General features: G+C 38.4%; 1 protein-coding gene across 13 annotated transcripts in view; it reads left to right on the plus strand.

Moving 5' to 3' along the window:
* Window positions 1-24,079, plus strand: part of SYNJ1 (synaptojanin 1) — a 119,003-nt gene that overhangs the window by 16,082 nt on the left and 78,842 nt on the right. For all 13 annotated transcript variants that reach the window (XM_030579088.1, XM_030579127.1, XM_030579026.1 and 10 more), the window contains exons 3-8: window positions 14,537-14,623; window positions 16,047-16,314; window positions 18,295-18,520; window positions 19,794-19,877; window positions 20,606-20,667; window positions 21,157-21,253. In XM_030579088.1, the coding sequence (XP_030434948.1) occupies window positions 14,537-14,623; window positions 16,047-16,314; window positions 18,295-18,520; window positions 19,794-19,877; window positions 20,606-20,667; window positions 21,157-21,253 (824 nt within the window). The remainder of the gene's footprint in view (window positions 1-14,536; window positions 14,624-16,046; window positions 16,315-18,294; window positions 18,521-19,793; window positions 19,878-20,605; window positions 20,668-21,156; window positions 21,254-24,079) is intronic.

The following is a 24,079-nucleotide window of genomic DNA, read 5'->3' on the forward strand; positions in this document are numbered from 1 at the left end:
GAGAGAGAGAGTTGCGCATTGCCCCTTTAAGTATGCTAACTCCACTCTAAGTAGATCAGCAAGATGAGAGAGCCCCTGCTGCCAGCATGCTCCCTCCATCCAGAGCCCTGTCGTTTGTCATCCCGCCCCCGTTATGTGGAAATGGGGTAAGCAAGGGGGAGGTGGACACCCTGCTATTAGCCCCCCTCTTTTCCTCCTTTTTTCCCCTCACTCTCCCCCTCCCAGCAAGCAGGAGGCTCCCGGGAGTAGCTCCAAGGCAGAGGGCAGGAGCAGCACATGGCAGTGGGTGGGAGGGACAGCTGAACTGCTGGCAATTGATTGCCTGATGTGCAGCTGCTGCACAGGGAACTTAAGGGAACAGGAAGCTGATTAGGGGGCTGCTGGTCCACCCTGATTCTAAGCCCCCACCACTAGCTCCAACGAGCTGCTCTTTCTGCAAGCAGTGGACAAAACAAGTGGCTGCCAAACAACATTATGTGGGAGCATTGCACAACTTTAAGCATGTTCCCTAATTGATCAGCAACGAAACAACGTTATCCGGGATGACTTTAAGTGAGGAGTTACCGTAGGCTGCTCTGTGGGCCCAGGTGCCTATCGCTTAGCACACATGATATCCAGCCCCTTGGTTCCCTGACCAGGTATTTGTGGTTCTTGGTTCCTGATCTTTGGCCAGGAATCTTCTAGCACCCACTTGTATCTGGGCTTCAGCTCTTAAGGGGAAGTGGTAAGGGGACCCTGGCCCTCACTCTCTAGTGTGTTCCAGCCCAATACCCTGTGTGAAGCAACTACGGCAAGGTCCTTCCAGCACAGTCGAAGTTTACTGCCCCGACTATTTCCTACTTATGTCCCTTCAGTTTGGGGTAGTCCATACAGTCTGTAGAATTATATAAACTTGTTTTGAGGTCTAGAAGGAGGTGAGGCAAACCAGTTGAAAGTCTCTGGGTGAAGATGAAAGGCAGATGAGGGTTGGAAACAGAGGTGGCATGATGGTGAGGGTCTGCTACAACCCACCAGATCAGGAGAAGGAGGTGGATGAGGCATTTCTAAAACAAATAGAAATATCCCAAATAAGAGACCTGGTAGCGATGGGTGACTCTAACAACCCAGAAATCTGTTGGTCATAGGGTGACCAGATGTCCCGATTTTACAGGGACAGTCCCAATTTTGGGGGCATTTCTTATATAGACACCTATTATCCTCTACCCCGTCCCAATTTTTTTTTACACCCGCCATCTGGTCACGCTAGTTCCAGGGTCCCCAACGCAGTGGCCACAGGTGCCATGTGCACCTGCCTACTGCCTCCGGACAAGCAGCTGCTTAAATGCCACCAAGAAGCGGCAACATCAAGAAGTGCTACCACTGAAATCCTGCCAAATTTCGGCAGCATTTCGGTGGCAACGCCTCTTGATGCTGCTTCACGGTGGGATTTCAGCGGCGACGCCTCTTGATGTTGCTGCTTCATGGTAGCATTTTGGCGGCTGTTTGGCAGCCACGGTCCTCGGCGGCTAGTCGTGAAGTGCCCACCCCACAGAAAAGGTTGTGGACCACTGCCCTAGTTTGTTAGGTAATACCGCAAAACGCAAAGTCTCCAGACAACTTTTTGTGTCAGAAGAAACAGTGAGGCGTCCTTGCGATAAAGCTTATGCCCAAATAAATCCGTTAGTCTCTAAGGTGTGCCACAAGGACTCCTTGTTGCTTTTGCTGAGATAGACTAACACGGCTACCACTCTGAAACTTGTGTCAGAAGGTAGAAGAATAACTCAAGGCCAGTCATTTTATACTTGATTCTGGCTAACAGAGAGGAATTGATTGCAGAACTGAACGTAGGATGCAGTTTGGATGAAAATGATGGATTTCATGATTCTAAGGAAAGGAAAATGTGAGAGCAGCAAAATAAGGACAATAAACTTTTTTTTTTTTTAAGGCAGATTTTAAGAAGCTCAGAGAACTGGTAGGTAAGATTCAATGGGAGAAAATCTAGGGCAAAGAGGAGTTTAGGACAGCTAGCAGTTTCTCAAAAAGACAATATTAAAGGTACAGCAGCAAACTCCTGATTCATAGGAAAGATCAGAGGAATAGTAACAGGCCAATATGGCTCCATCTGAAGCTCTTTAATGGTGGGAAAATCAAAAGGGAATCCCACAAAAATTGGAAACATAGACAAATTGTTAAGGAAAAGTACAAAAGAATAGCGCAAGCATGTAGGGACAAAATCAGAAAAGCTAACAGAGAATGAGTTGCATCCAGAAAGGGACATAAAAAGGCAAAAAGAGGTTCTGTAAACACATTAGGAGCAAGAGGAAAAAATAATGAACGTGTAGTCCACTACTTAATGAGAAAAGGAGCGCTAACAAAAAAATGTCAAAAAGGCGGAGGTGTTTAATGTCCTTTTTTGCTTCAGTCTTCACTAAAAAGGTTAATTGTGACCAGATGCTTAACACAATTAATATTAACAAGGGGGAAGGAACACAAACCAGCACAGGGAAAGAATAGGTTAAAGTTATATGAATTCAGGTCATTAGGGCCCTGTAGCATTCACCCTAGTACGTAAGGAACTTGCTGAAGCAATCTTGGAACTGTTAGCAGGTATGTTAGAGAACTCATGGCAGGATAAAGGGTGAGCCTAGTACCTAGCTTTAAAAAGCAGAACAATGAGGACCTGGGGAATAACAGACCATTCAGACCTGGTTGGTATCTGGAATGGTACTGGAACAAATTATTAAACAATCAATTTGTAAGTAACTAGAGGATAATAGGGTAATAAGTAATAACCAGCATGGATTTGTCAAGAACAAATAATGCCAAACCAACTTAATTTTCTTGTCTGACAGGGTTACTTTCCTAGTGGATGAGGGGAAGCAGTAGATATGATATATCTTGATTTTGTAAGATTTGAATTTGACACAGTCCCACATGACATTCTCATAAATAATCTAGGAAAATGTGGTCTAGATTAAATTAATATAAAGTGCATGCATAACTGGGTGAAAGACCATACTCAAAGTGTAGTTATCAATGGCTTGCTGTCAAACTGAGAGGAAATGTCTAATGGGGTCCCACAGGAGCATGTCCTGGATCTGGTATGAGTCAATTTTTTTGTTAATAACGTGGATAGTGGTGTAGAAAGTATGCTTGTGTAACCTGCAAATGACACAACGCTGGGAGGGGATTGCAAACACTTTGGAGCACAAGATTAAAATTCAAAACAACCTTGACAAATCTGAAATCAACAAGATGAAATTCAGTAAAGACAAGTGCTAGTTATTACCCTTGGGAAGGAAAAATCAAATGCACAAATACAAAATCAGGAATAACTGGTTAGGCAGCAGTCTAGCTGAAAAGAATCTGAGGGTGATAGTGGATCACAAATTGACCAAGTCAGCAATTTGAAGCAGTTGCAAAAAAGGTAATATTCTGGGGTGTATTAACAGGAGACATGGGAGGTAATTGTTCCGCACTACTTGGTGCTGGTGAGGCCTCAGCTGGAGTATTGTCCAATTTTGGGCACCACCCTTTAAGAAAGATGTGGTCAAATTGGAGAGAGTCCAGAGGAGAGCAACAGAAATAAAAGATTTAGAAAATCTGACCTATGAGGAAAGATTAAAAAAACTGAGTGTTTAGTCTTGTAAAAAGAACAACGAGGGGGTGCGGTAATTCTTCAAATACGTTATAAAGAGGACAGTGATGAATTGTTCTCCATATCCACTGAAGGCAGGACAAGAAGTAATCAGATTAATCTGCAGCATGGGAGATTTAGGTTACCTATTACGTAGCCTATAGAACTAACCTGCTTGCTTGCTTGTTTGCTTGCTTGTGTGTGCGCGCGCGCGCGTGTGTGTGCGCGTGTATGTGTATATATATATAGTTTAAGTACTGTATTTGGTTTATTGTAATAGGTTTATAAATTTATATTTGTAAATTTTGTGAAGCCAAATTTGGGACAAAAACTTATCTTCTAATCAAACAAATTGGCGATCCTAAAACCCATACTATTAATATTATAATTAATTTATTTTATTTTATTTATTTAATTAATAATAATAATAACTTAATAAATTAAATTCCCATATTATCCACATTAATATTATTAGTACACCCTAAATCAGGCTACAGACTGATGAGTCAGCCAGGAGTCTCAAAAAGTGTGTGACAGAAATTTTTAGGGATTCCAGGCATCCTTAAACCCCTGAGAATCTTACCTAAAACGTAAGTAAAAAGTTAAAGCTACAGAGAGTTGAAGAGCAAGATTGTGTGTCTTACTCACTCTTAAGAATGCAAAAACCTAATTTCCGGTGGCTGCGGTTTGGCAGAAAGCCCAGTATTTCCTGTTCTGTATAGTGGTTTAACTTAAAGTTTTTTACTTTAAGGTCTAAAATTTAATCTTGCAAAATAAAAAGTAATAGTGTTTATTTAATGTTATATACACATTTAAGGAGCTTTGAAGGTTGAAGTTGTAACGAATGGTACCAATAAAATATAAGCAGTAACATCGGGCCCAATAACCCACACTATGTGGTGGTGGGGAAGTTAATAAATCTATGTATTAATTGCTGCCAAAAGATTGCAATAACTCAGAACTTGTACAGTTCTTCAGTCCCCAAGACTCTCCCAGGCTACACCTCTAATCCGTCTGCCTCAGTTCGCCAACTGTTTGGCAGGTCCCAACCAAAAAAAACCCCTCTCAATCAGCTACAGGTCATTGAGGGATCAAAAAAAGGGAAACACACCACCACCCCTTCATCATTTACTTAAAACGTATTAAACTGTAAAACTAGGTTATGGTATTGTTTCTTCTTGTTTCTGTAAAGAAACGCCTTCAGTTACAAAGTAAAACAGCAAAGGGTTCATTATAATTTATTACATAAGCTAGTAAAGTGTTAAAATTCAAATAAGTTCTATGTTATATGTTAAGGTAAGTACAGTAAGGGCAAAAGTAAAGTCTGTTAAAGTTACCAGCAGTATGGCTTTAAAAAACTTTGCCAAAAAAATTAAAAAACATAAAGGTTTAGAATAGCTAAAAATAGCTGTTGATGATGATAATAATAATCTCTAAGCATTGTAACCCATGGGGTTTTGTAAGAAATGTATTTAATGTAAAAACAAAGCCCAAAAAAAGGCTAAACTGGTTTAAAAAAAAAGCTGTTAAATGTCTGCTCATAGCTTGTAGTTCGCTTAAATAAATTAAATAAAAAAATTGAAGTAACTCAAAAAAGCCCAGCAAACTTTAAATGCCAGCTTAAAATTGCTGGATGGCTATAACTCAAACTGTGGTCGGCTTTTAAAAAAAATAAAAAAGTTAAAAAAAAAATTGTTCCCATCCCTATTGGCATGGTGGAACTGACACACACCAAAAAAAAAAAAATAATAATAATAATAATAAAAAAAAAAATCTGCAGGGCCAGTTACTGAAAGTAGGGCAAAAAAAAATTAGTTCAGGCTAAAACAGTATCTTTAAAAGCAAAATTAAAAAATTAAGTCTAAAAACCACAAAAAAAAAGTTTGCAGTGCAAAAGCTACCAGCAGTCTGCAAATAATAATAATAATAAAAAAGTCTCAGGGTGGCACCACAAAAGGTAAAATTAACTAGTAATGTAAAAAAATAAACAAAGGGGGGAAAAAATCCTCTCCTCTGTTAGCATCTACCCCAATAGTAAAAACAAAGTGCCTTTAAAAAATGTAATTGTTCAAAAACTAAAAAATGTGATGTCACAAGTGATATGGATAGCTAGTGCCTGTAATGTAGGATACAACAAAAAAAATACTACAACCAAAAAATGCATTGGCATATAAATAAAAAAAAACCAGCCCCTTTTGTGTTAACACTTACTGGCATTTGGGCAATCATCCACATTACCTAGGTCTCTAAAATTTCGTATACCCTTTAAGCCCCCTTGGTGTATGCTGGTATCATCTGGTGTACCGGTAAAACACCCCACTACACCAGATCTTAACAAACAAAAAATGTCCCGTGTCAGTGTAAAACTGCCTTAAGTGTAAAACGTAAAGGTTTTATAAAAAGTAACCCTGCTCATCCAAAACTATCTCCAGTGCAATACTTCAAAACCTACAAACTAATACCACTGTAAAAATTAAGAAACCTCCAGGGTTAGGCCAAGGTGTTCCTAAATTCCCTAGGTACCAGCACTGGCAAAATATCCCTAACCCACATAGTAACCCTGTACCGTGGAGTGGGGATGCCCCTCGACAGGGTTATGCGTTTAAATCCCCATATGGGGGCCCAAAACCATGTTCCTTTCTTTTCAAGTGCTGCACAAAACAATTCACTCCTGCAAAAACCCAAGTCAATAATAAAAACTCAGTTGTAATAATGTTTAAGCAAATGCTTAAGTCTCAACAATAAAATATTCAAAAACTCCAAGCCCATGTAAATAAACTAATAATAAAAGGCTAAGGGCCTGGCACCCTCAAACCATCCGGTGGCCTCCATTAACCCATTTTCTTTTTCTGATAAACAGCCTCCAAAAAAACCGAACCCTGTACATTTGTCTGCATACTCTGCAAATTACTCGGCATAACACCAATAGGCCCGAAGTAGAGTCATAGCCGCTTTAGGCAAAAATGCAAGCAAAAAACCCACAGCATCTGCAGTGATAGGGGGCCACCACAAAAAATTTGTTATAAATAGTGTGGGAGCAATTAGTATTATCTCTGTCAAAAATCCTAAATCCTCCTCTCTGTCATCAGAGTATACAAAAACACTTGCAACTTTTGCAAGTTATCAGGTTGTTACCACACTTCTTATACCCATTAAAGTACAAATAGGTCACCTAAAAAATGTTTATACCTTTGTGTTAATAAAATTAGCAAACCCAGAAAATTGACTGTTTAAAAACTAATTTCCTGTACAAACAAAAATGTGTTCTTAATTTGGGTAACCAATTGTTGTGTCTTACTGTAAAATAGGAAAAAATTACTCAACAATAATCATACCTAAGTGTGGCATAGTATCTCCAGTAAAGAACTCTCAACCTAAGGAGTGTAATTTAAACAAAATAGGTTGGTTTGCATGATTAGCAACTAAGTTATGGGCGTTGCTTTGCAAGCATGTAAATGCCTTTGCTAAACACAAACAATTGTAAATGTATGGCAGTCACTGTTTTTTTAAACAACAATAATCAGCCCAAAAACGATATCCTTACCCAAAACAGGCAAACCCATACATAAAAAAAACCCTATCAAATCTTTATTAACATAGGAATAAAGACTTGTAAATGTACTTCCACTGCCAATTCACCTATTTGACCCGTAAAAAAACCAAATTGTTCTTGGCGTCTCTCGATTAATTATAAACATCTAAATCAGGTCATACCCACTTGTGCCCCTACAGTGGCCAAAATGCCAAATCTAATCAAGTCCTTTAATCCAAAGGCTGTGTGGTTTACTGTCCTTAACATCAGTAAACAGCTTTTAAACATTATCATTGGCACACCTTTCACAGTACCGTTTTGCATTTAGTTTCTAAAAGTCCAATATTCCCAAACACATTTACGCCAGGGGTATAAAAATTCTCCAGCTTTATTCCATGTGCAAATAAGGCAGGTACTGTTGTAATTTTCCAGACCAACTGTTTCATTTCAATATGTAAATAACCTGTGTTTAGCAACACAGACAAAAAAAAATCTAAAAAAGCTTAAGCTCCTACAAATCCTAAAAAAAGCAGGGTTAAAGTGCAATCTGGCCAAGTCACAGCTAATGGCCAACTGTGCCTCTTTCTGGGGTCTCATCCTAACAAAATGAGGTAGAACCCCAGCACAACAAAAAGTAAATGCAATCCAAACATTGCCTTTACCACAAAATCCTTTAAGATCCTTTTTGAGTTTAACTGGATACCACAAAAATTTCATTCCCAATTTTGCTTCCATTGAAGGTCCCTTAAACCAACTATTCAAAAAAAAAAAAAAAAAGAAAGAAAAAAATTATCCAATAAAATTTACTAAGGAACACACAAAAGCAGTATCCCAGCTAAAACAGGCCATTGTCAAGGCTCCAGTGTTAATCACTCCAAATCCTAAAATACCCTATTATCCAAAGTTAGCGGTAAGCATTAATGTGTTAGCAGCTGCGGCTTCACCAAAAAAGGCGCAGAAAAATCAAATCTGTGTCTTATGCCTCAAGTTTAATGTAATCAATTAAACTTACCTATAAGAATTTTATAAAGTACATGTTGGCAACCAGTTGGACCATACAACACCTTTCTTTTCTAATTGGTCTCAGCCCAATCATATTACACTCATTGCACACTCTCCTTCAGTTCTTACTGTCCAGTAGGGTAAAAAATGGGCAAGTCTCAAATGCTTGCCTAGTCCACTGGGCATTACTGCTCCCAAAATATATATATATTGCAGTAAACCTATTAAAACACCATCTTTGTTACTAACTGCTCTACTATATCAAGGGAAGCCACGTATGTGTTCCAATCTTAATCAATTAAATCTAAAAAAAACCAAAAAAAACGCCTCCAACCATTAATCCAAAAAACAGTTTCTGTTAATAAGTATCATTTCTTTGTTAATGGTTCTAGTTATTGCCATCAAGGTAAACCTCATACCAAATTTAATAAATGCAAAAATCAAATAAAAACGTAGTAAAAGTAATCCTAAAGATTTCCAAAACAACAAAAAAAAGGGTCACTAACAGTAAATCCTTTGTACAAAAAATATGCACCATTAAAATCTCACATGTATAAAGGTCCTTAAATGGCTTTGCAGATTAATTTTGTAGGTCCTTTGCCAAGAACTCAGAGGTAATCAATATCTAGTGATCAATCCTTTTTCAAAGTGGGTAAAGGCATTTCCTCTTAAGGCCAGTACTGCAAAAGCCACTGCCAAGGTGCTAATAAAGCAAGTTTTCTCTCAATAAAATAAATCCTGCAAAGGTAAAATCAAACCAAAAATCACATTTAATTGAAGAGTTCTTTAGGAACTATAAATTAATAAGTCCCGCAAAAACTACCCATCCCATACAAACCACAGTCATTTAAAATGGTTAAAATCAACCAATCAAATAATAAAAGTAATGTTAAAAAAGCTGGTTAATGTAACTAAAACACTTTCATACCTCTAATTTTAATGGCATTAAAAACAACACTGGCTGCATCTACTAATAAAACTCTCTTTAAAATAATAACAGGCCAACCAATGCAATTACCAAAACATTTAATTGGCGCACCAGTGGCACACAATTAAAAAAAATAATAATAATTACCTACTTGCAAAATCTGCAAAAACATTTAAATTAAATCCACTTGCAGGTAGCAGCCAAATTGAAAAATCCAAACAAAAGGCAAAGGCTTACTTTAACAAAAACCAAAACAAAAAACAAAAAAAAATCTTAAGTTAAAAAACTAGCGTTGTTATTGTATAAATCACCAAAACATGGGCTGTGTAACCAATAAATTGAATCCTTACGAATCATCGATAAACTCAGTTCAGCAGTGTATAAAATTAAAATAACAAAAGGCAAGTGTAATAAAAACACAATCTATTATACTAATCAGCAGTTTCCTGCTCAAAACATAAGTAAACAGCATCCAACAAAATCGCAAAAACTAAAGCCCAGCAAATTGCAACCATAAAATAAACATTAATATTTCTAATTTTACTACATTATCGTTGCTCTAAGGGTAAAACTAAGCCAAAATCACAAATTTAAAACTAAACTGTTACGGCCCCATAAAACCAAACAACATGGTCGTGCTCAATTGCCAGAGCACGTAAAATAAAACAAACCTACACAAAAAAAAGCAATTTACTGTTTATAATATGCATAACATAACCCAACTGTTTAATAAAACCCAATGTAAAATTAATCAGCTAATCATTTTAAATAATCAGCACAAAATTCATTTTAAAAAAAGATATGTTCTGCATATGAAAAATGTCATAAATGCAATCACTAATGTATTACAACCCTTAAAATTAACAAAGGTTCCTAACTTAATTAAAAATAAGCAACTATTAAGTTGGTACTATCCCCACGTGTTTTCAAAAGCTAAAAAAAACCCTAATCCACATGTTTAAATTCATGCCAGCATTTGGCAGCGGGTGCTATAAAAAAAATAAAATCTGTAATACCTCAAACAAAAATGTGTACAGGCAATTGGATGCTGTCCAATCTATAGGTCACCTCAAAAACATCGTCGTCTATAAAAAAACGCATTAATGCACCTCCCCGGTGGTCTGTCACATTCCAACTCAAACTTAAAAAGTGCCACAAATGTTGCTCTTTTTAATTAAAAAAAAAAAGCCTCAGTACATCTGTAGGTGTAATGTGTTTAAAACAAACACTCTTCTGTGTAAACTACCAAAAAAAAAAAAAGGTACAAAAGTCGTTCTCATGCCTGATAAGGCTAACCAAATAAAAAACTCCAATTAAAAGGGTAACCTATGCTAAAAATAACCAGTTGTTACCAACCAAAAAGGTACCAATATAGTCCCTTAAACTCCTGTTACAAAACCAAATTTTTGTTTTACTCCAAAGCAACCTACTTTAATAAAAGATTAAGTTATTTCACCTATTCCCACTTTTAAAAACATTACTATTATTTAGTCTAACCCTGCCTATCATCTTTATTAAAAATGAGGTTAAAACAATCCCCATAAATACTTAACCACCTACATCCTACCCTGTGTGACAGGGTTCATTGGTGCAAACCGCTCCGTCAAAGGGGAGCATGTAGCCTATCGAACTAACCTCCTTGCTTGTGTGTGTGTGTATATGTATGTGTGTGTGTCTATATGTGTGTGTATGTGTGTGTGTATATATATAATCTTTTCTTATTGTTTAAGTATTTGGTTTATTGTAATAGGCTTATAAATTTATATTAAAGTAAGTTTGGCTGTAATGCAAAAGACCCACAGGCTATATCAGGGGTCAGCAACCTTTCAGAAGTGGTGTGCCGAGTCTTCATTTATTCACTCTAATTTAAGGTTTCGCGTGCTGGTCATACGTTTTAATGTTTTTTAGAAGGTCTCTCTCTATAAGTCTATATGCTATATAGCTAACCTAGTATTGTATTGTAAAATAAACAAGGTTTTCAAAATGTTTAAGAAGCTTCATTTAAAATTAAATTGTTGATCTTACACCACTGGCCCTCTCAGCCCGCTACTGGTCTGAGGTGCTGCTCAGGGCTTCCATCTGCTGGCTACTGGCAGCCGGGATCTCGGCTGCCGGACCCACTCAGCCCTCTGCCTGTCTGGGGTCCCAGCCCTGCCCACATACAGTGAGTACCTACCGTCTCCCTGGTTCTGGCCCATTCTTTTCTTCTCTCTGCACTGAGCTGAGGTTGGGAGAGAACCGAGCACAGAGCTGGGGGGGTGAAGGGCCTGGCCAGAAGCTAAAATGAAGGAGGGGGCGCAGGGTTGAGGCAGGAGGTTTGGGTATGGGGGGCACTTACCTGGGCAGCTCCCATTTGGTGTGAGGGGTGCAGGTGGGAATGTGAGTGGGGGTGCAGGAGCTCCTGTTTGGTGCTCAGGGTGGAAGTGGGGATGTGGAGGGGTGCCAGGGTTGGGGTCATGGGGGGTGTGTGAAGGAGTCAACAGAGGGCTGGGAGGTACAGGGCTCAGGGCAGGGGCCTGGGGTGTGTGTGGGGGGGTGCAGGGCTCAGGGCAGAGGGCTGGGTGACTGCTCCCCCGAACCCCAAACTTTGTCCTGACTACCCCCTCCTGGGACCCCACCTTCTATCTAAGCCTACCTGCCCCTTGACCCCTGACTGCCCCCCTAGCACCCTACCCCCTACCTGTCCTCTGACTGGCCCAACCCTTATCCACACCCCTGCACCCAGACAGAACGCCCTGGACTCCCATGCCTATCTAACTGCTCCCCGTCCCCTGACAGGACCCCCAGAACTCTGGACCCATACAACCTCTCCCTGCCTGCCCCAACCCCTCTCCATACCCCTGCCTCCTGACAACCTCTCCAAACTCCCAACTCATCCAACCCCCCGAGCTCCTTATCTCCTGACCACCCCCTTCAGAAACCCCCCACCCTAACTGCCTCCCCAGGACCCTCCTTGCTCCCTGTTCCCTGACTGCCCTGACGCCTATCCACCCCCTAACAGACCCTGGGACTCCCATGCCCCATCCAACCTTCCCTGCTCCCTGACTGCCCCCTCCAGAGACCCCTGCCCTAACCACCCCCCCGGAATTCCACCCACCCTGCTCCCTGTCCCTTGACTGCCCCAACCCCTGGCCCCGAACCCCTTACTATGAGGCTTCCTGCTTATCTGGAACCCTGTTGCCACCCCGCCCCTCCCCTCAGAGCACTGCACGTGAGGTGGCAGGGCTCCGGATGAGCGCGGAGCATCTTTCCCTCCTCATGGAGCCAAACGCTGCCCCGCAGGAGTGCGCAACCCCGGTCTCCAGAGCGCTGCGCACGCGGCGGCAGGACTCCAGGGGAAGGCGGAGGAGGGGCCAGTGGCTTGCTGTGCTCAGCCGGACTCTCTGGCCCGGAAGTGCGGACCCTGCGGCTTACCGCGTCGCAGGACTTTTAATGGCACGTGGAGTCCAAGCAGGCAGCCACGTGCCATCTTTGGCACGCGTGCCATAGGTTGCCAATCCCTGGGCTATATCCTGTATGTTAAGCTAAGGCAAAGTTAGCATATCTATATTAAAAACTTTTACTCAAAAAGCAAAGTTAACCTGTAGCTTGTTACCTAAATAAATAAGTACTTATGCCTATGTCTATAACCTTTTGTCTAAACCAATAAACAATAAAGTATGGCATTGGGGTTTTTTCAATGTTGTATCCACAAACTTAACAGGTACATCACAAAAAACTTGATGTGCATATGTACATGTCATCAATACACATATACATACGAACCTATATAGTAAGTGTACCCTAACATTTTGTGGGTAAGAAATAAAATTTGGGCATAAAAAAAATGTTTAGTCACTTGTGCCCTATAAAAAAGGTAACACATCTCGCAAAAGCACTCTGCTCTATCATTCTCACTTACATTCTATTTCTACTCTCTCTCTCTATCTATTGTATCTATTTACAATAATTACTAGTATTAGTAGGCTACACTTGTTCTTCTTAAACTTTGTTTAAAAAAAACTAGGCTAAGCTTGGGTTCCCTAAGATTTATTCTTAGTTTATTAGGTTTTAATTTTAAGTTTTAAGTTAGTCAAGTAAACCCTAATTAAGTTTCAATGGCTCTTACCGTTAAATTTTTCTAAGCACTGCATCCCTCACTCAAAAATTAAAAACCTAAACTGCAAGGCTGATCCTGTCTCTTACCACCAGGTTATCAAAAAAGGGTGTAAATATATTAACCAAAGCTTTGTTGCATATAATACTATATTAGCATACGTATCTTTTAAATAGCAGTAATGCAGTTGTAACTTTGTAACTCTAAATATTTTACCATTTACTTACTATTAATTTTAATAAAAAGTCTTTAAGGATATATCTGTGTCAGTGGAAGCTTCCTGTCATACCCACAAGGGTCCTTTGTAAATTCTGTAAGCCTAATTTGGAATGAAAACGTTTGTCTTCTAATCAAACAAATTAACAAGCCTAAAACTCATACTATTAATATTAACAATTAATTATTACTATTAATAAAATAAAATTAATAAATTAAATTCCCATATTATCCAAATTAATATTATTAGTACGCCCTAAATCAGGCTACAATTAGGAAAATTTTTTAACTACAGTTAAGTACCGGAATAGTTTATCAAAGGAGGTTGTGGAATCCCTGTCATTGGAGATCTTTAAAGAACAGGTTAGACATCTGTCAGAGATGGTGTAGGTATACTTTGTCCTGTCTTGGGGTGGGGGGAGAGCAGGGAAAGGTCCCTTCCATCCCTTCGTTTCTGTGAGTCTATGATTATGCAGTTGAGTTTGAAACTTCTTAAGGGTGTGACTGCTGCTTCGATGGCAGCGAAGTGTCGGTGGTGTATTTTTCAAGAAAATTTGTTGTCTTGAGTCTACTGGCCTGTTTTTTCTGCCACTGGTGCTAGTTCTGTTTCTTCCCGCTTTTTCTATTGTAGGTCATCAGAAAACAGAAGCAATTTGTCTAGGTGATAGGATGGGAAAGGGTGCTTTGGTCTGGTGCTTGAGTAACAGCAGTAACTGGAAGACTGTAGTACTTCACTAATTCTATTTTTATCCCCCTTTTATATCTTGGTTCAAGGTTGACTTTTCTATAAGTAAGTCTTAACATTTGGCAGTGTTCACTATTTTAAGCACTGACTTGCTAAAGCTTAGCAAAGATAGGAGGCATGTTGTTCATCTTCACATAGCAACACAAGTAAAATCTATTGTAGTCCCCAGAATACAGAGTGGCTACTATTTTAAAATGTCACTAATGCTGCTAGGAGTCCTTAGGAATAGTGACATAATTGAATTAATGTTGTAACTTTCTAAGAGCTTCAGATACCTTAAGCATTATTGTTGTATTTTCTTAAATTTCTAGTTCAGACTGAAACTATTTTCAGAGCTACACTGTTAAGTCAAAAGGGTTTTGGTTTTTTTAGAATAGTGACTTTATCTTCTTTTTTTATAGCATCTGCAGAGAAAGAGGCAATCAAGAGCACATACTCCAAAGTAATGGATGCATATGGACTTTTAGGTGTATTAAGGTTAAATCTGGGTGAGTTTAAAAAAAAAAAAATGAAAAAAGATGACTTTTTATTAATTGGAGAAAGCCTCTCTGTCCTTGTAAGAAACCTCAGTCTAACATCTTCAGGGCAAGTGTTTGTACTATGCCTAGCATGTTGTGAGTATTACCAGAAACAAAGAGTAAACACAAACAACTTCCACTTTCACAACCCCTCTTGCTTTCAATAATATACTTCCTGTGTTTCCAATCCCTTAGGAGAAGTTGAAAGCTCACAAATTAGGGGTGTATGTGTGTACTTCTTCAAGAAGAGAACACCAATATCTTCTAAGATCACCCACCAAGCAAGGTTCACTGTACTGCCTCTGAATTCGATTTTCACTGTTTAATGAACAAAGTTAATGCTTAACCCAAAACTAGATCTAACATATAGTTGTTTTATGACTTGTAAAATTATTGTATTGCTATGTCAAAATATTCATGCAAAATAGAATACCAAAAGGAATTGCCTTGGTTAAAAATTAAGAGTACCGTATATACTCGATCATAAGCTGGTTCATTTATAAACTGACCCCTCCCCAAGATGGATAAGAAAAAATGGAAAATTTTTATAACCTGTTCGTAAGCCGACCCTCTAATTCAGGGGTCAGCAGACTTTGGCTCCCAGGCCATCAGGATAAGCCGCTGGCGGGCTGAGATGGTTTGTTTACCTCGAGCATCCACAGGCATGGAGGTAAACCTAAGTAAACAAAGTATCCTGGCGCGCCAGCTGCTTACCCTGACAGGCTGGGACAGCAACTGGTGGGGGAATTTTTTTTGCAGGGGAGAAGCTAGGAGTCAGGGGAGTAACCCCTGTGACCAGCCCCCACATTACCCCACCCCTAGCCTGGGACCACTACATGCTCCCCATCCCACCCTACCTTATCTAGGGATGGTCAGGGGAGAAAGTCTCTGACTTGGCCGGAGCCTCCCTAGCAGGCTGGGCAGCATGGCCACAGCATGTTCCGGCGGGCTGGGCCGGGCAGCACGGCCACAGCTTGCCAGTCCTGGAGCTGCAGCTGCTTTGGAGGCTGTGGGGAAAACAGCGTGGCCAGAAGAGGGACAGACTCTGGTCCCACCTCTTCCCTTCTGGCTCTGCTGCCTCTTCTTGCTCCCTCTGTTGCAGAGAGGGGCTGTGTCCCACCTCTCCCTCTCTATACCCGTTCATAAGCCAACCCCCTTCTCTGGTGCTTCCCTTTTTTACTAAAAAAATTTGGCTTATGAACGAGTATATATGGTCAGTACATTTTCCAGAGCTGTAGAACTAAGCTTGGTGGATGTAACCATTGGCTTTGATGAAATGGCAAACTGGGTTTAGGACAGGGGGGGAAGGCTGAAAATCACTGATCTTGCTTGTTGTTTTTAAAATATTTGTGTAATTAGAATTCATCACTCAACTATATTTCTGGTTTTACAGGAGACACTTTGTTACATTATCTGGTTCTAGTCACAGGATGTATGTCTGTGGGAAAGATTCAAGAATCTGAAGTTTTTCGTGTTACTTCCACTGAATTCATATCATTACGAAGTGACCCTTCAGATGAAGATCGTATTTCAGAAGTGCGCAAAGTTTTGAATTCAGGAAATTTTTATTTTGCATGGTCTGCTACTGGGGTCAGTTTAGATCTTAGTCTTAATGCTCACCGTAGCATGCAAGAACACACCACTGACAACAGATTTTTCTGGTGAGTTGATAATACATTTTGCCAGGCCTGACATAATGTAATGTGTGTACATATTGATCTATGGCAAGTTTTGATCATTGACTCTGTCCTGCAAATCTTGATTGTTAAAATTGCACTCATATATAATTCCATGTTGTTTTATTTCAGACTCCTATAAAAGTGAGTTTGAACATTTTCTATAACAACAATCAGACATAGTTCGGAGTATCGTCTTCACTAAAAGATCAAGTTGTGAAAACAGACAATACTGTACTTTGATCAAAATGCTTGTCACAACAATGTAACATTCTGCTTTTTATGTTGCCTGAAGAAACTGATTGAACCTCTGTAAAATATATCATTGCTTTTCTATAGAAAACTGGTATTGGATGGGAGATTCCAAAGGGCATTTCTTACTTCTGAGCACTGTTCTTTCTAAGAGCTTGTCTACACTGGTACTTTAAAGCGCTGCAACTTTCTTTCTCAGGGGTGTGAAAAAACACCCACTGAGTGCAGCAAGTTTCAGCACTGTAGTGTGTCACTGTAGACCGTGCACCAGCGCTGGGCACTATGCTCCTCATGGAGGTGGGGGTTTTTGAGTGCTGAGCGTGCTCTTTCCCAGCAGCGCGACCACACAAGCCATGTTAAAGCACTGCCGGGGCTGTAATTACATTGTTTTTGTTACCTGTAGTTAACACTAAACATTACCTGAAGTATGCTAAAGGAGTAACAAAAACTGTATTCACTTAGTTTTATACTTCATACATTACACAGTAATAACACCAAAGTTATAATTTTTGACTTGTATACCTATTACAAAATCCCATAACCAGTAGTTTAACAAGGTGGATTACACTTCCTAATCACCTAATCCCATTGTTTGGATCAACGAGTTTCATCATTAGGCTTTAGTGTTGACTAATTCGCAGTAAACTCACAATGGTCATGGAGTGCTTCAAAGAAAACAAGCACTGTTAGCTTAAGCAAACATCTTTTGAACAAAACTGAGATGCCCCAAATACTGATGACAGTCCTAGAAGCCTGTTGAATTATTCTTGCACTACAGGATCTCTGGCATGGTAACATGTTCTGTGGTTTTAAAATAAGCTTTTGAGGGGAGGGAAACTGTCCTGGGAAATTATTAAATGTGTGTACACAGATTTTTTTCAGTTTGTAGCCAGTCCAAATTCTGTCCTGGTTAGCAGTGTTCCAATTGATTACTGGGTGGCCTATATGAAATGAGTTAGTAGGTCACACATGACACACAAAATAGCCCCACCATTGGCATTCTGGTTTTATTTTCTCTGAGGCTGACAGACCGTGAAAACTTCTACTCTCTAATCCAGTGGTTCTCAAACTTGTTCCGCCGCTTGTGCAGGGAAAGCCCCTGGTGGGCCGGGCTGGTTTGTTTACCTGCCACATCCACAGGTTCGGCTGATTGCGGCTCCAATTGGCCATGGTTCGCTGCTCCAGGCCAATAGGAGCCACTGGAAGCAGCAGTCAATATGTCCCTCAGTACCATTTCCAGCAGCTACCATTGGCCTGGAGCAGTGAACCGCAGCCACTGGGAGCCGTGATTGGCCGAACCTGCGGACGCGGCAGGTAAACAAACCTGCCCAGCCTGCCAGGGGCTTTCCGTGCACATGGAGCAGAAAAAGTTTGGGAACCACTGTTCTAATCCATGGTTTTCACATTAGTAGGAAAGGATAGGGGTATCTGCAGTATTAACAGAAGATTCTAGGTTGTCAGTTTTTATGTCCATTAAAATTCACTACAGACAATTTTTGTCCTACAGACATCTAAGCTACTATCTGGAAGGTTTTGTTATGTCAGGTTTGTTTAAATAGGAGTTGTGGATGAAACTAGGCATGTTATGGAAAGCTTTCCTCTTGACATTCCTTATATTGAGTGTGGAGTTTCAGACAGCAGTTGCCTAAACAAAATGAGCCATTTTATTTCTCTCTCATTGTCATTAATTTGAGTCCCTTCTCTTTCTGATAGGAACCAATCACTGCATTTGCATCTTAAACACTATGGTGTGAACTGTGATGACTGGTTATTGCGTCTCATGTGTGGAGGAGTAGAGATTAGAACAATTTATGCAGCTCACAAACAAGCAAAGGCTTGCCTCATTTCACGACTAAGCTGTGAACGAGCTGGAACCAGGTTTAACGTACGGGGAACGAATGATGATGGTCATGTTGCAAATTTTGTTGAAACAGAACAGGTATGCTGTATTATAACTATATTACCCATCTGTCTGTATTCAGTATAATGATAGTAAACAATTTATGGCTTTTTGCTCCAGGTCAAAAGATTGTGGGCCAGATCCATAGCTAATGTAGGTTGGTGTTCTTCTTTTGAAGTCAGTGAAGCTAAGTCAATTTACACTGAGGATTTTGTCCTATATTTGGAACTATTACTATGCTGTAATGCATGAAATTATAGATTATTCTGTGGTAGGTACTTTTGATTGCATTATTATGAAGAGCCTGATCCTGCAGTTGTATACATGTGGGTAGGTCATATCTGGGTGAATCTCTGCACTTGTTCAGAGTCCCATTAAGTTTTATAGTTTCACCCAGATGCAGGATTGGCGTCAGCATGCCGTCAAGGTTCTTGAACCATATTTTTCCAGTAAGCTACTTATTAGATGATAAATTGCAGTTTATTTTTATAACATTTGAAATTTATTATTTTTAACCTAAGGCTAAATATTAGCACTTTGAGGAAATCTTGGAGTTGACATTGTCAAGTAATGAGTTAATATATTTTTAAAACATGCATCTCAGAATGGTTTAGTTACTTTATTTCCATTATAAGTCCCAAATTTAACTCTTGTGAGCTAAGAAGGAAAAAAACATTCAGTTATGTAAGAAGAGTGAATATTAAATACTGAAAGAGAAATCAAAGCTTCTACGCAAACTTTGAAAGAGCCTTATGGAAAGTTTTAAAGATAAACATGAAAGGGTTCCTAGAAACTAAATTAAGAGAATCAGGTTATATATTTTTGTCTGTTTTACAGGATTCTTATATGGGATTTTGTGTGAGAGAAATAAAATGGAAAACTTAAGTATTCTCTATGCTTTTTGTCTAAATGTTACCAAAATATATATTAAAAAGTGGATGTGAAATTAGAAAGTTGTAAATATACTCTGCCTTGCCGTCTTAAAGAAATCTTTTTAGGGAAACACTTTTTATGAGAATTTGGAGCAGGACTTAATTTAAAAAGAAAAATACTCTCTTTCTAAAACCACAATAACTTGTCCCTGTGGTATATTGTATCTTCTTACTATTGAATACTTATTTATTCAAGTTGTACATTCTGAGGCATGAGACACACAGGTCATTTAATATGAATTTTTTAAAATAACAGATATATTATTCCTGCTTATACTATGACATAGTTGTATTTTATTCACTGTGTTAGGTAATGCAAAAAAGACTGCTTTGTTTCTACAATTCCCCAGTAAAATTACAGTACTGCTTTTTCTCAACAGGTGATATTCCTAGATGACTGTGTGTCTTCCTTCATACAAATTCGTGGATCTGTTCCATTATTTTGGGAGCAACCTGGTCTGCAGGTAAGTAGTTAAGATAAAGGTTGAGACCCTGTTGCACTGTTATCTTTTTGGCTGAGCTCTGGATGAAATTCTTGTTTGAGAGAGAGACTTTTGCTTCTTAACAGACTGGAGGTATTGCTGTTGAAGACACTACTTCCTATGGGACCTGAGTACACTATCTCTGATGCTTAGTTTCTTTTGGCCTAGAAGTTTAGAATTATTTGACTTTTAATGATTGCTTCTTGAAACAGGTTGTTCTGGAGCACACAAGCGGAGAGGCGCTACTCTTGATTTAGTCATAAATAATACAAAGAAGTCTATGTGAGGAGTAACTTGCATGAGACACTAAGTAATAGTTACTACAGTATAATTGAGTTCAACATCCTTGGGAGAGGAATTGTATGAAAATTTAGTACTATGACACTAAAATAAAAAATGAGGACATTTTAAAAATTCTTCGATGTAGCGTGGCAGCTGTATAAGCATACCATAAGAGTCACAGAAGGCTCATGTATCCATAAACAAAAAAGCTAAAAGTGCAGTTATATGACGAGATTCAAGAGGTTGTGTCAAAAAGATGTTCTTCAGAAAACTAGCATTAATTAAACCAATAGAAAGAAGCACATATTATGGAAGGAATAATGTATGACAGAAATAGGATTTAAACGGATTTTGGAGAGCAGATTAACCAAACACACAAACAAACAAAAAATTCAAGTATATACCTAAATGTACTCTTCTTGTCAAAGGTAGGATCCCATCGTGTCAGAATGTCAAGAGGATTTGAAGCAAATGCACCAGCTTTTGACAGGTGAAATAGTGGCTTGCATTTTTCTTAATATGATGTTCCGATGAAGTAGTTTTACTTATTTAAAGCTCTAATTCAGCAAACCATGTGAATAGTCCTTTTGAAATTCAGTGGGCTACTCCTGTGCTTAATATTTCATCTTGTAATATTTATTTGGCAACTTCTTTATTAAATTTGGAGTTCAGAATTTCATTTCATACTGTATATAACAATGCTTGGTTAAACTCCATGTAACTTCTTGGTAATTAGCCAAATGTTTCCTCTTAAGTAGAACTTTTGCTACCATTGACCCAAATAAATAAGTCAATTGTCACTTGATGTCACTGGGCTAGATCACTTCCTTGGGATGCATTCCAATAAAAATGGATGCCATAATAAATGTACACTGTACTCTAGTACTTCATTCAGATGGGGTTGATTAAGAGAAGATGCTGACTATATTTCCTTGTTACTAATCAAAAGGTGAGTGAGGCTTTTTTCGTCTGTTAACAGGCATTTCCGAACACTTAAAAATGTATATGGCAAGCAAATTATTGTAAATTTACTTGGGGCAAAAGAAGGGGAGCACATGCTTAGCAAAGCCTTCCAGGTAAGTATTATGATTATCTCATGCCCTGTATGTTTTCAGAATTGGCTTATGCGTTAGGTGGGTGTTAAATAGTCATTAGAGAATGAAACATATGTTATACACTAGAGTAACTGATTGTTGTTAAAATAAATCTGTACCCATTTTGCTCAATATAGGATCCTTAAAGATCACAGAGGCATTTCTTAGGATATGTACAATGAAATGGATTTTAAATATTTTTAATGACAATCAATATGTCTGAGTATGTTAGCCAAAATAAGCATTCTTTTTAAAAATTATAACTGCAATATGGCAGGCTGTTGATAATAAATTGTAAATTATATTCCCTTAATACTTGTTTATGTCTAAAGGAAATATCTTCTGCATTCTAATGTTAGTATATAGGCAACAGATGTTTTGGTATTTAATACTGAGTGTGTTTCAGGTAAACTATTTTTTTTCTCCAAAATACTGCTCTAGGAATTCCTGGGTGTATTTTTAGACTGTAGAGAAAAGGACTTCTTGAACTTCAAATGCATACATCACTTGAGGTTTAAAATAATTTAATAGTTTAATTGAAATTTAAACTTTTAAAACTTATTCAGAAGACCAGCATTTTGATTGTAACTGACCAGTCTCAAGATTTCTTGCTACCGAGTTATATAGTTGAATAAAGATTCTCCTGGGTTGTAATTAGAGAATAGCCTGTAATATCAGTCTGTCTCTCATATTATCTTTTCTTCACAGCCAAGATCATTTTCTAATTACTTACAATTAATTTGTAAATAAATTATTTTATATTACCAATTTAGACTGTGAAATCACCTGTAATATGCTCAGTTATACTTATAAAATATATCTAACCTTAAAATAATACCAACATAGAAATTCCAGTAAAAAGAAGACTAAGCTGAAGATGACAATATTGTGTGTCTGGGGTACAGAAAATTTTATTTCATTGTAAATGTCACTTGAGTTATTTTTTTAATCTAATTTTAATATAAGATGCTGTAACGCAGTATAAAGTTTATTTTCGTCATTCTTTTTTACATAGTACTTTTAGAGAGAATTGTAAGAAATGTAGGAGCTGCCTTGGTGGAACAGACAAATGATCAGTCTAGTCTGATATTTAACAGTATCAATTCCATGTTTCAGGAAGCAGCATAAAACTGTGAAATCTACCTCAGTAGTGTGCTGTGGGGCAATGTTCTTGTACTGTATTGGTGTTCTGTAGACACCTTACATAAGAAGAATTTTGCTAGTCTCTGTTTTTATTCTACTTAGGTTTCTCCTGGCTACAGATGCTCTTCATTTAAATGTCTATTGTTTCCTTTTTTTTTTTTTTTTTTTTTTTTTCCCCAGTATTACCAGAATATGTTTATATTGATTTAAGAGTCCTGGGCACTGAATTTTGAATAAGTTTAAAAAGGAGAAACAAATTTTCTTCTGATAAAAGCCATCATTTACGTAAGATGGCAACTCTAGTATTCATTCACTACTTCTACCACTGGACTTGCATATTAACACTGCTGGAAATGATTTAATTGGTATACTGTCACCAGCTGTGATCTCAAAATGGACATTTTAAATTAAAATTATACCAAGTATATTTTCACTTCTGAAAAAATTGCTTTTATCTTTTGACTGCTTTATGAGCACGACTTTTAACATTCCAAACTTCTGAACAACTTCACACAGATAATTTAGTAGTCTCTCTTCCAGGCTGAACAATCCCAGTCCCTTTACTTTCTCCTCATATAGAAGCTGTTCCTTACTCCTAATGATTTTTGTTGCCCCTCTCTGTACTTGTTCCAATTCTAATATATCATTTTTGAGATGGGGTGACCAGAACTACACACAGTATACAAGGGGTGGGTCTGCTCTGGATTTATAGAGTAGCATTATGATGTTTTCTGTCTTATTATCTATCCCTTTCCTAATGGTTCCTAACATTCTATTTTCTTTTTTGACTGCCACTGCATGTTCTTGGCTAATATTATTAACTAAGTTCCAATGAGCAAAATTTAACTTTGCCTTGGTTAAGCTTCTAAACTCCATTAGAACAGTAAAGTTGTCCTAATATAACTGAGATCACAATTTGGTTTGCAGATTCTTTATTCTTTAGTGGTGATGTGTGGGCAGGAAAGAACCCAGGATGACACTTTCAGAGTTTACAATGAATTTTCAGGCTGGTACATTTAAAAAAAACAAAAAAAACAACAACATTGTTTTACTTGTAAAGAGAGCAAATTTGCTCAGAAGGCATTGAGATTAAAAACATGCAATTCCCCCTCAGTGCCACTTATACAAAGTCACTTTTCAGAGCAGATTGGCCATTTAAGATGACAAATATTCTATGTATAGAATTAAGCTGCAAATAAACAGTCTGTGGCAGGGGATCTCAAACTTCAGTATGGGTCACATCTTAGTAGAGTGCATCTCTTGGACTCATACTCTCACGTTTGCAATCCTACAGGCTTCCTCCCCATCTTTTTGTGATCACATAACATGTAGGAACTACAGCAACTGTTTACATGCAAAAATAATATTAGGAAATCAGTTAATGTACTTTAGCTGGATTTTTAAAATGTAATTTAACAGCTGAAAACAAGGAGAGTAGGCACCATGTGACCAATCAGCTCCCCACAGACCATCACTGGTCCATGGGCCATACGTTTTTTTTCCTGCCGTGGTTGATGAGCTTACTAACTCCTTAAACTGTGGAAGAAAATTGTAATACTTACATTGCTTTAATGATGTTAAGGTAGAATATAAATCTACTTCTGGTTTTGGCAATTAAAAAACAAAAATTCAGTTCTAATAATTTAGAGCCTTGGTTTATATTTT

The sequence above is a fragment of the Gopherus evgoodei genome, chromosome 1 (genome assembly GCF_007399415.2).
Source record: "Gopherus evgoodei ecotype Sinaloan lineage chromosome 1, rGopEvg1_v1.p, whole genome shotgun sequence".
Taxonomy (NCBI): Eukaryota; Metazoa; Chordata; order Testudines; family Testudinidae; genus Gopherus; species Gopherus evgoodei.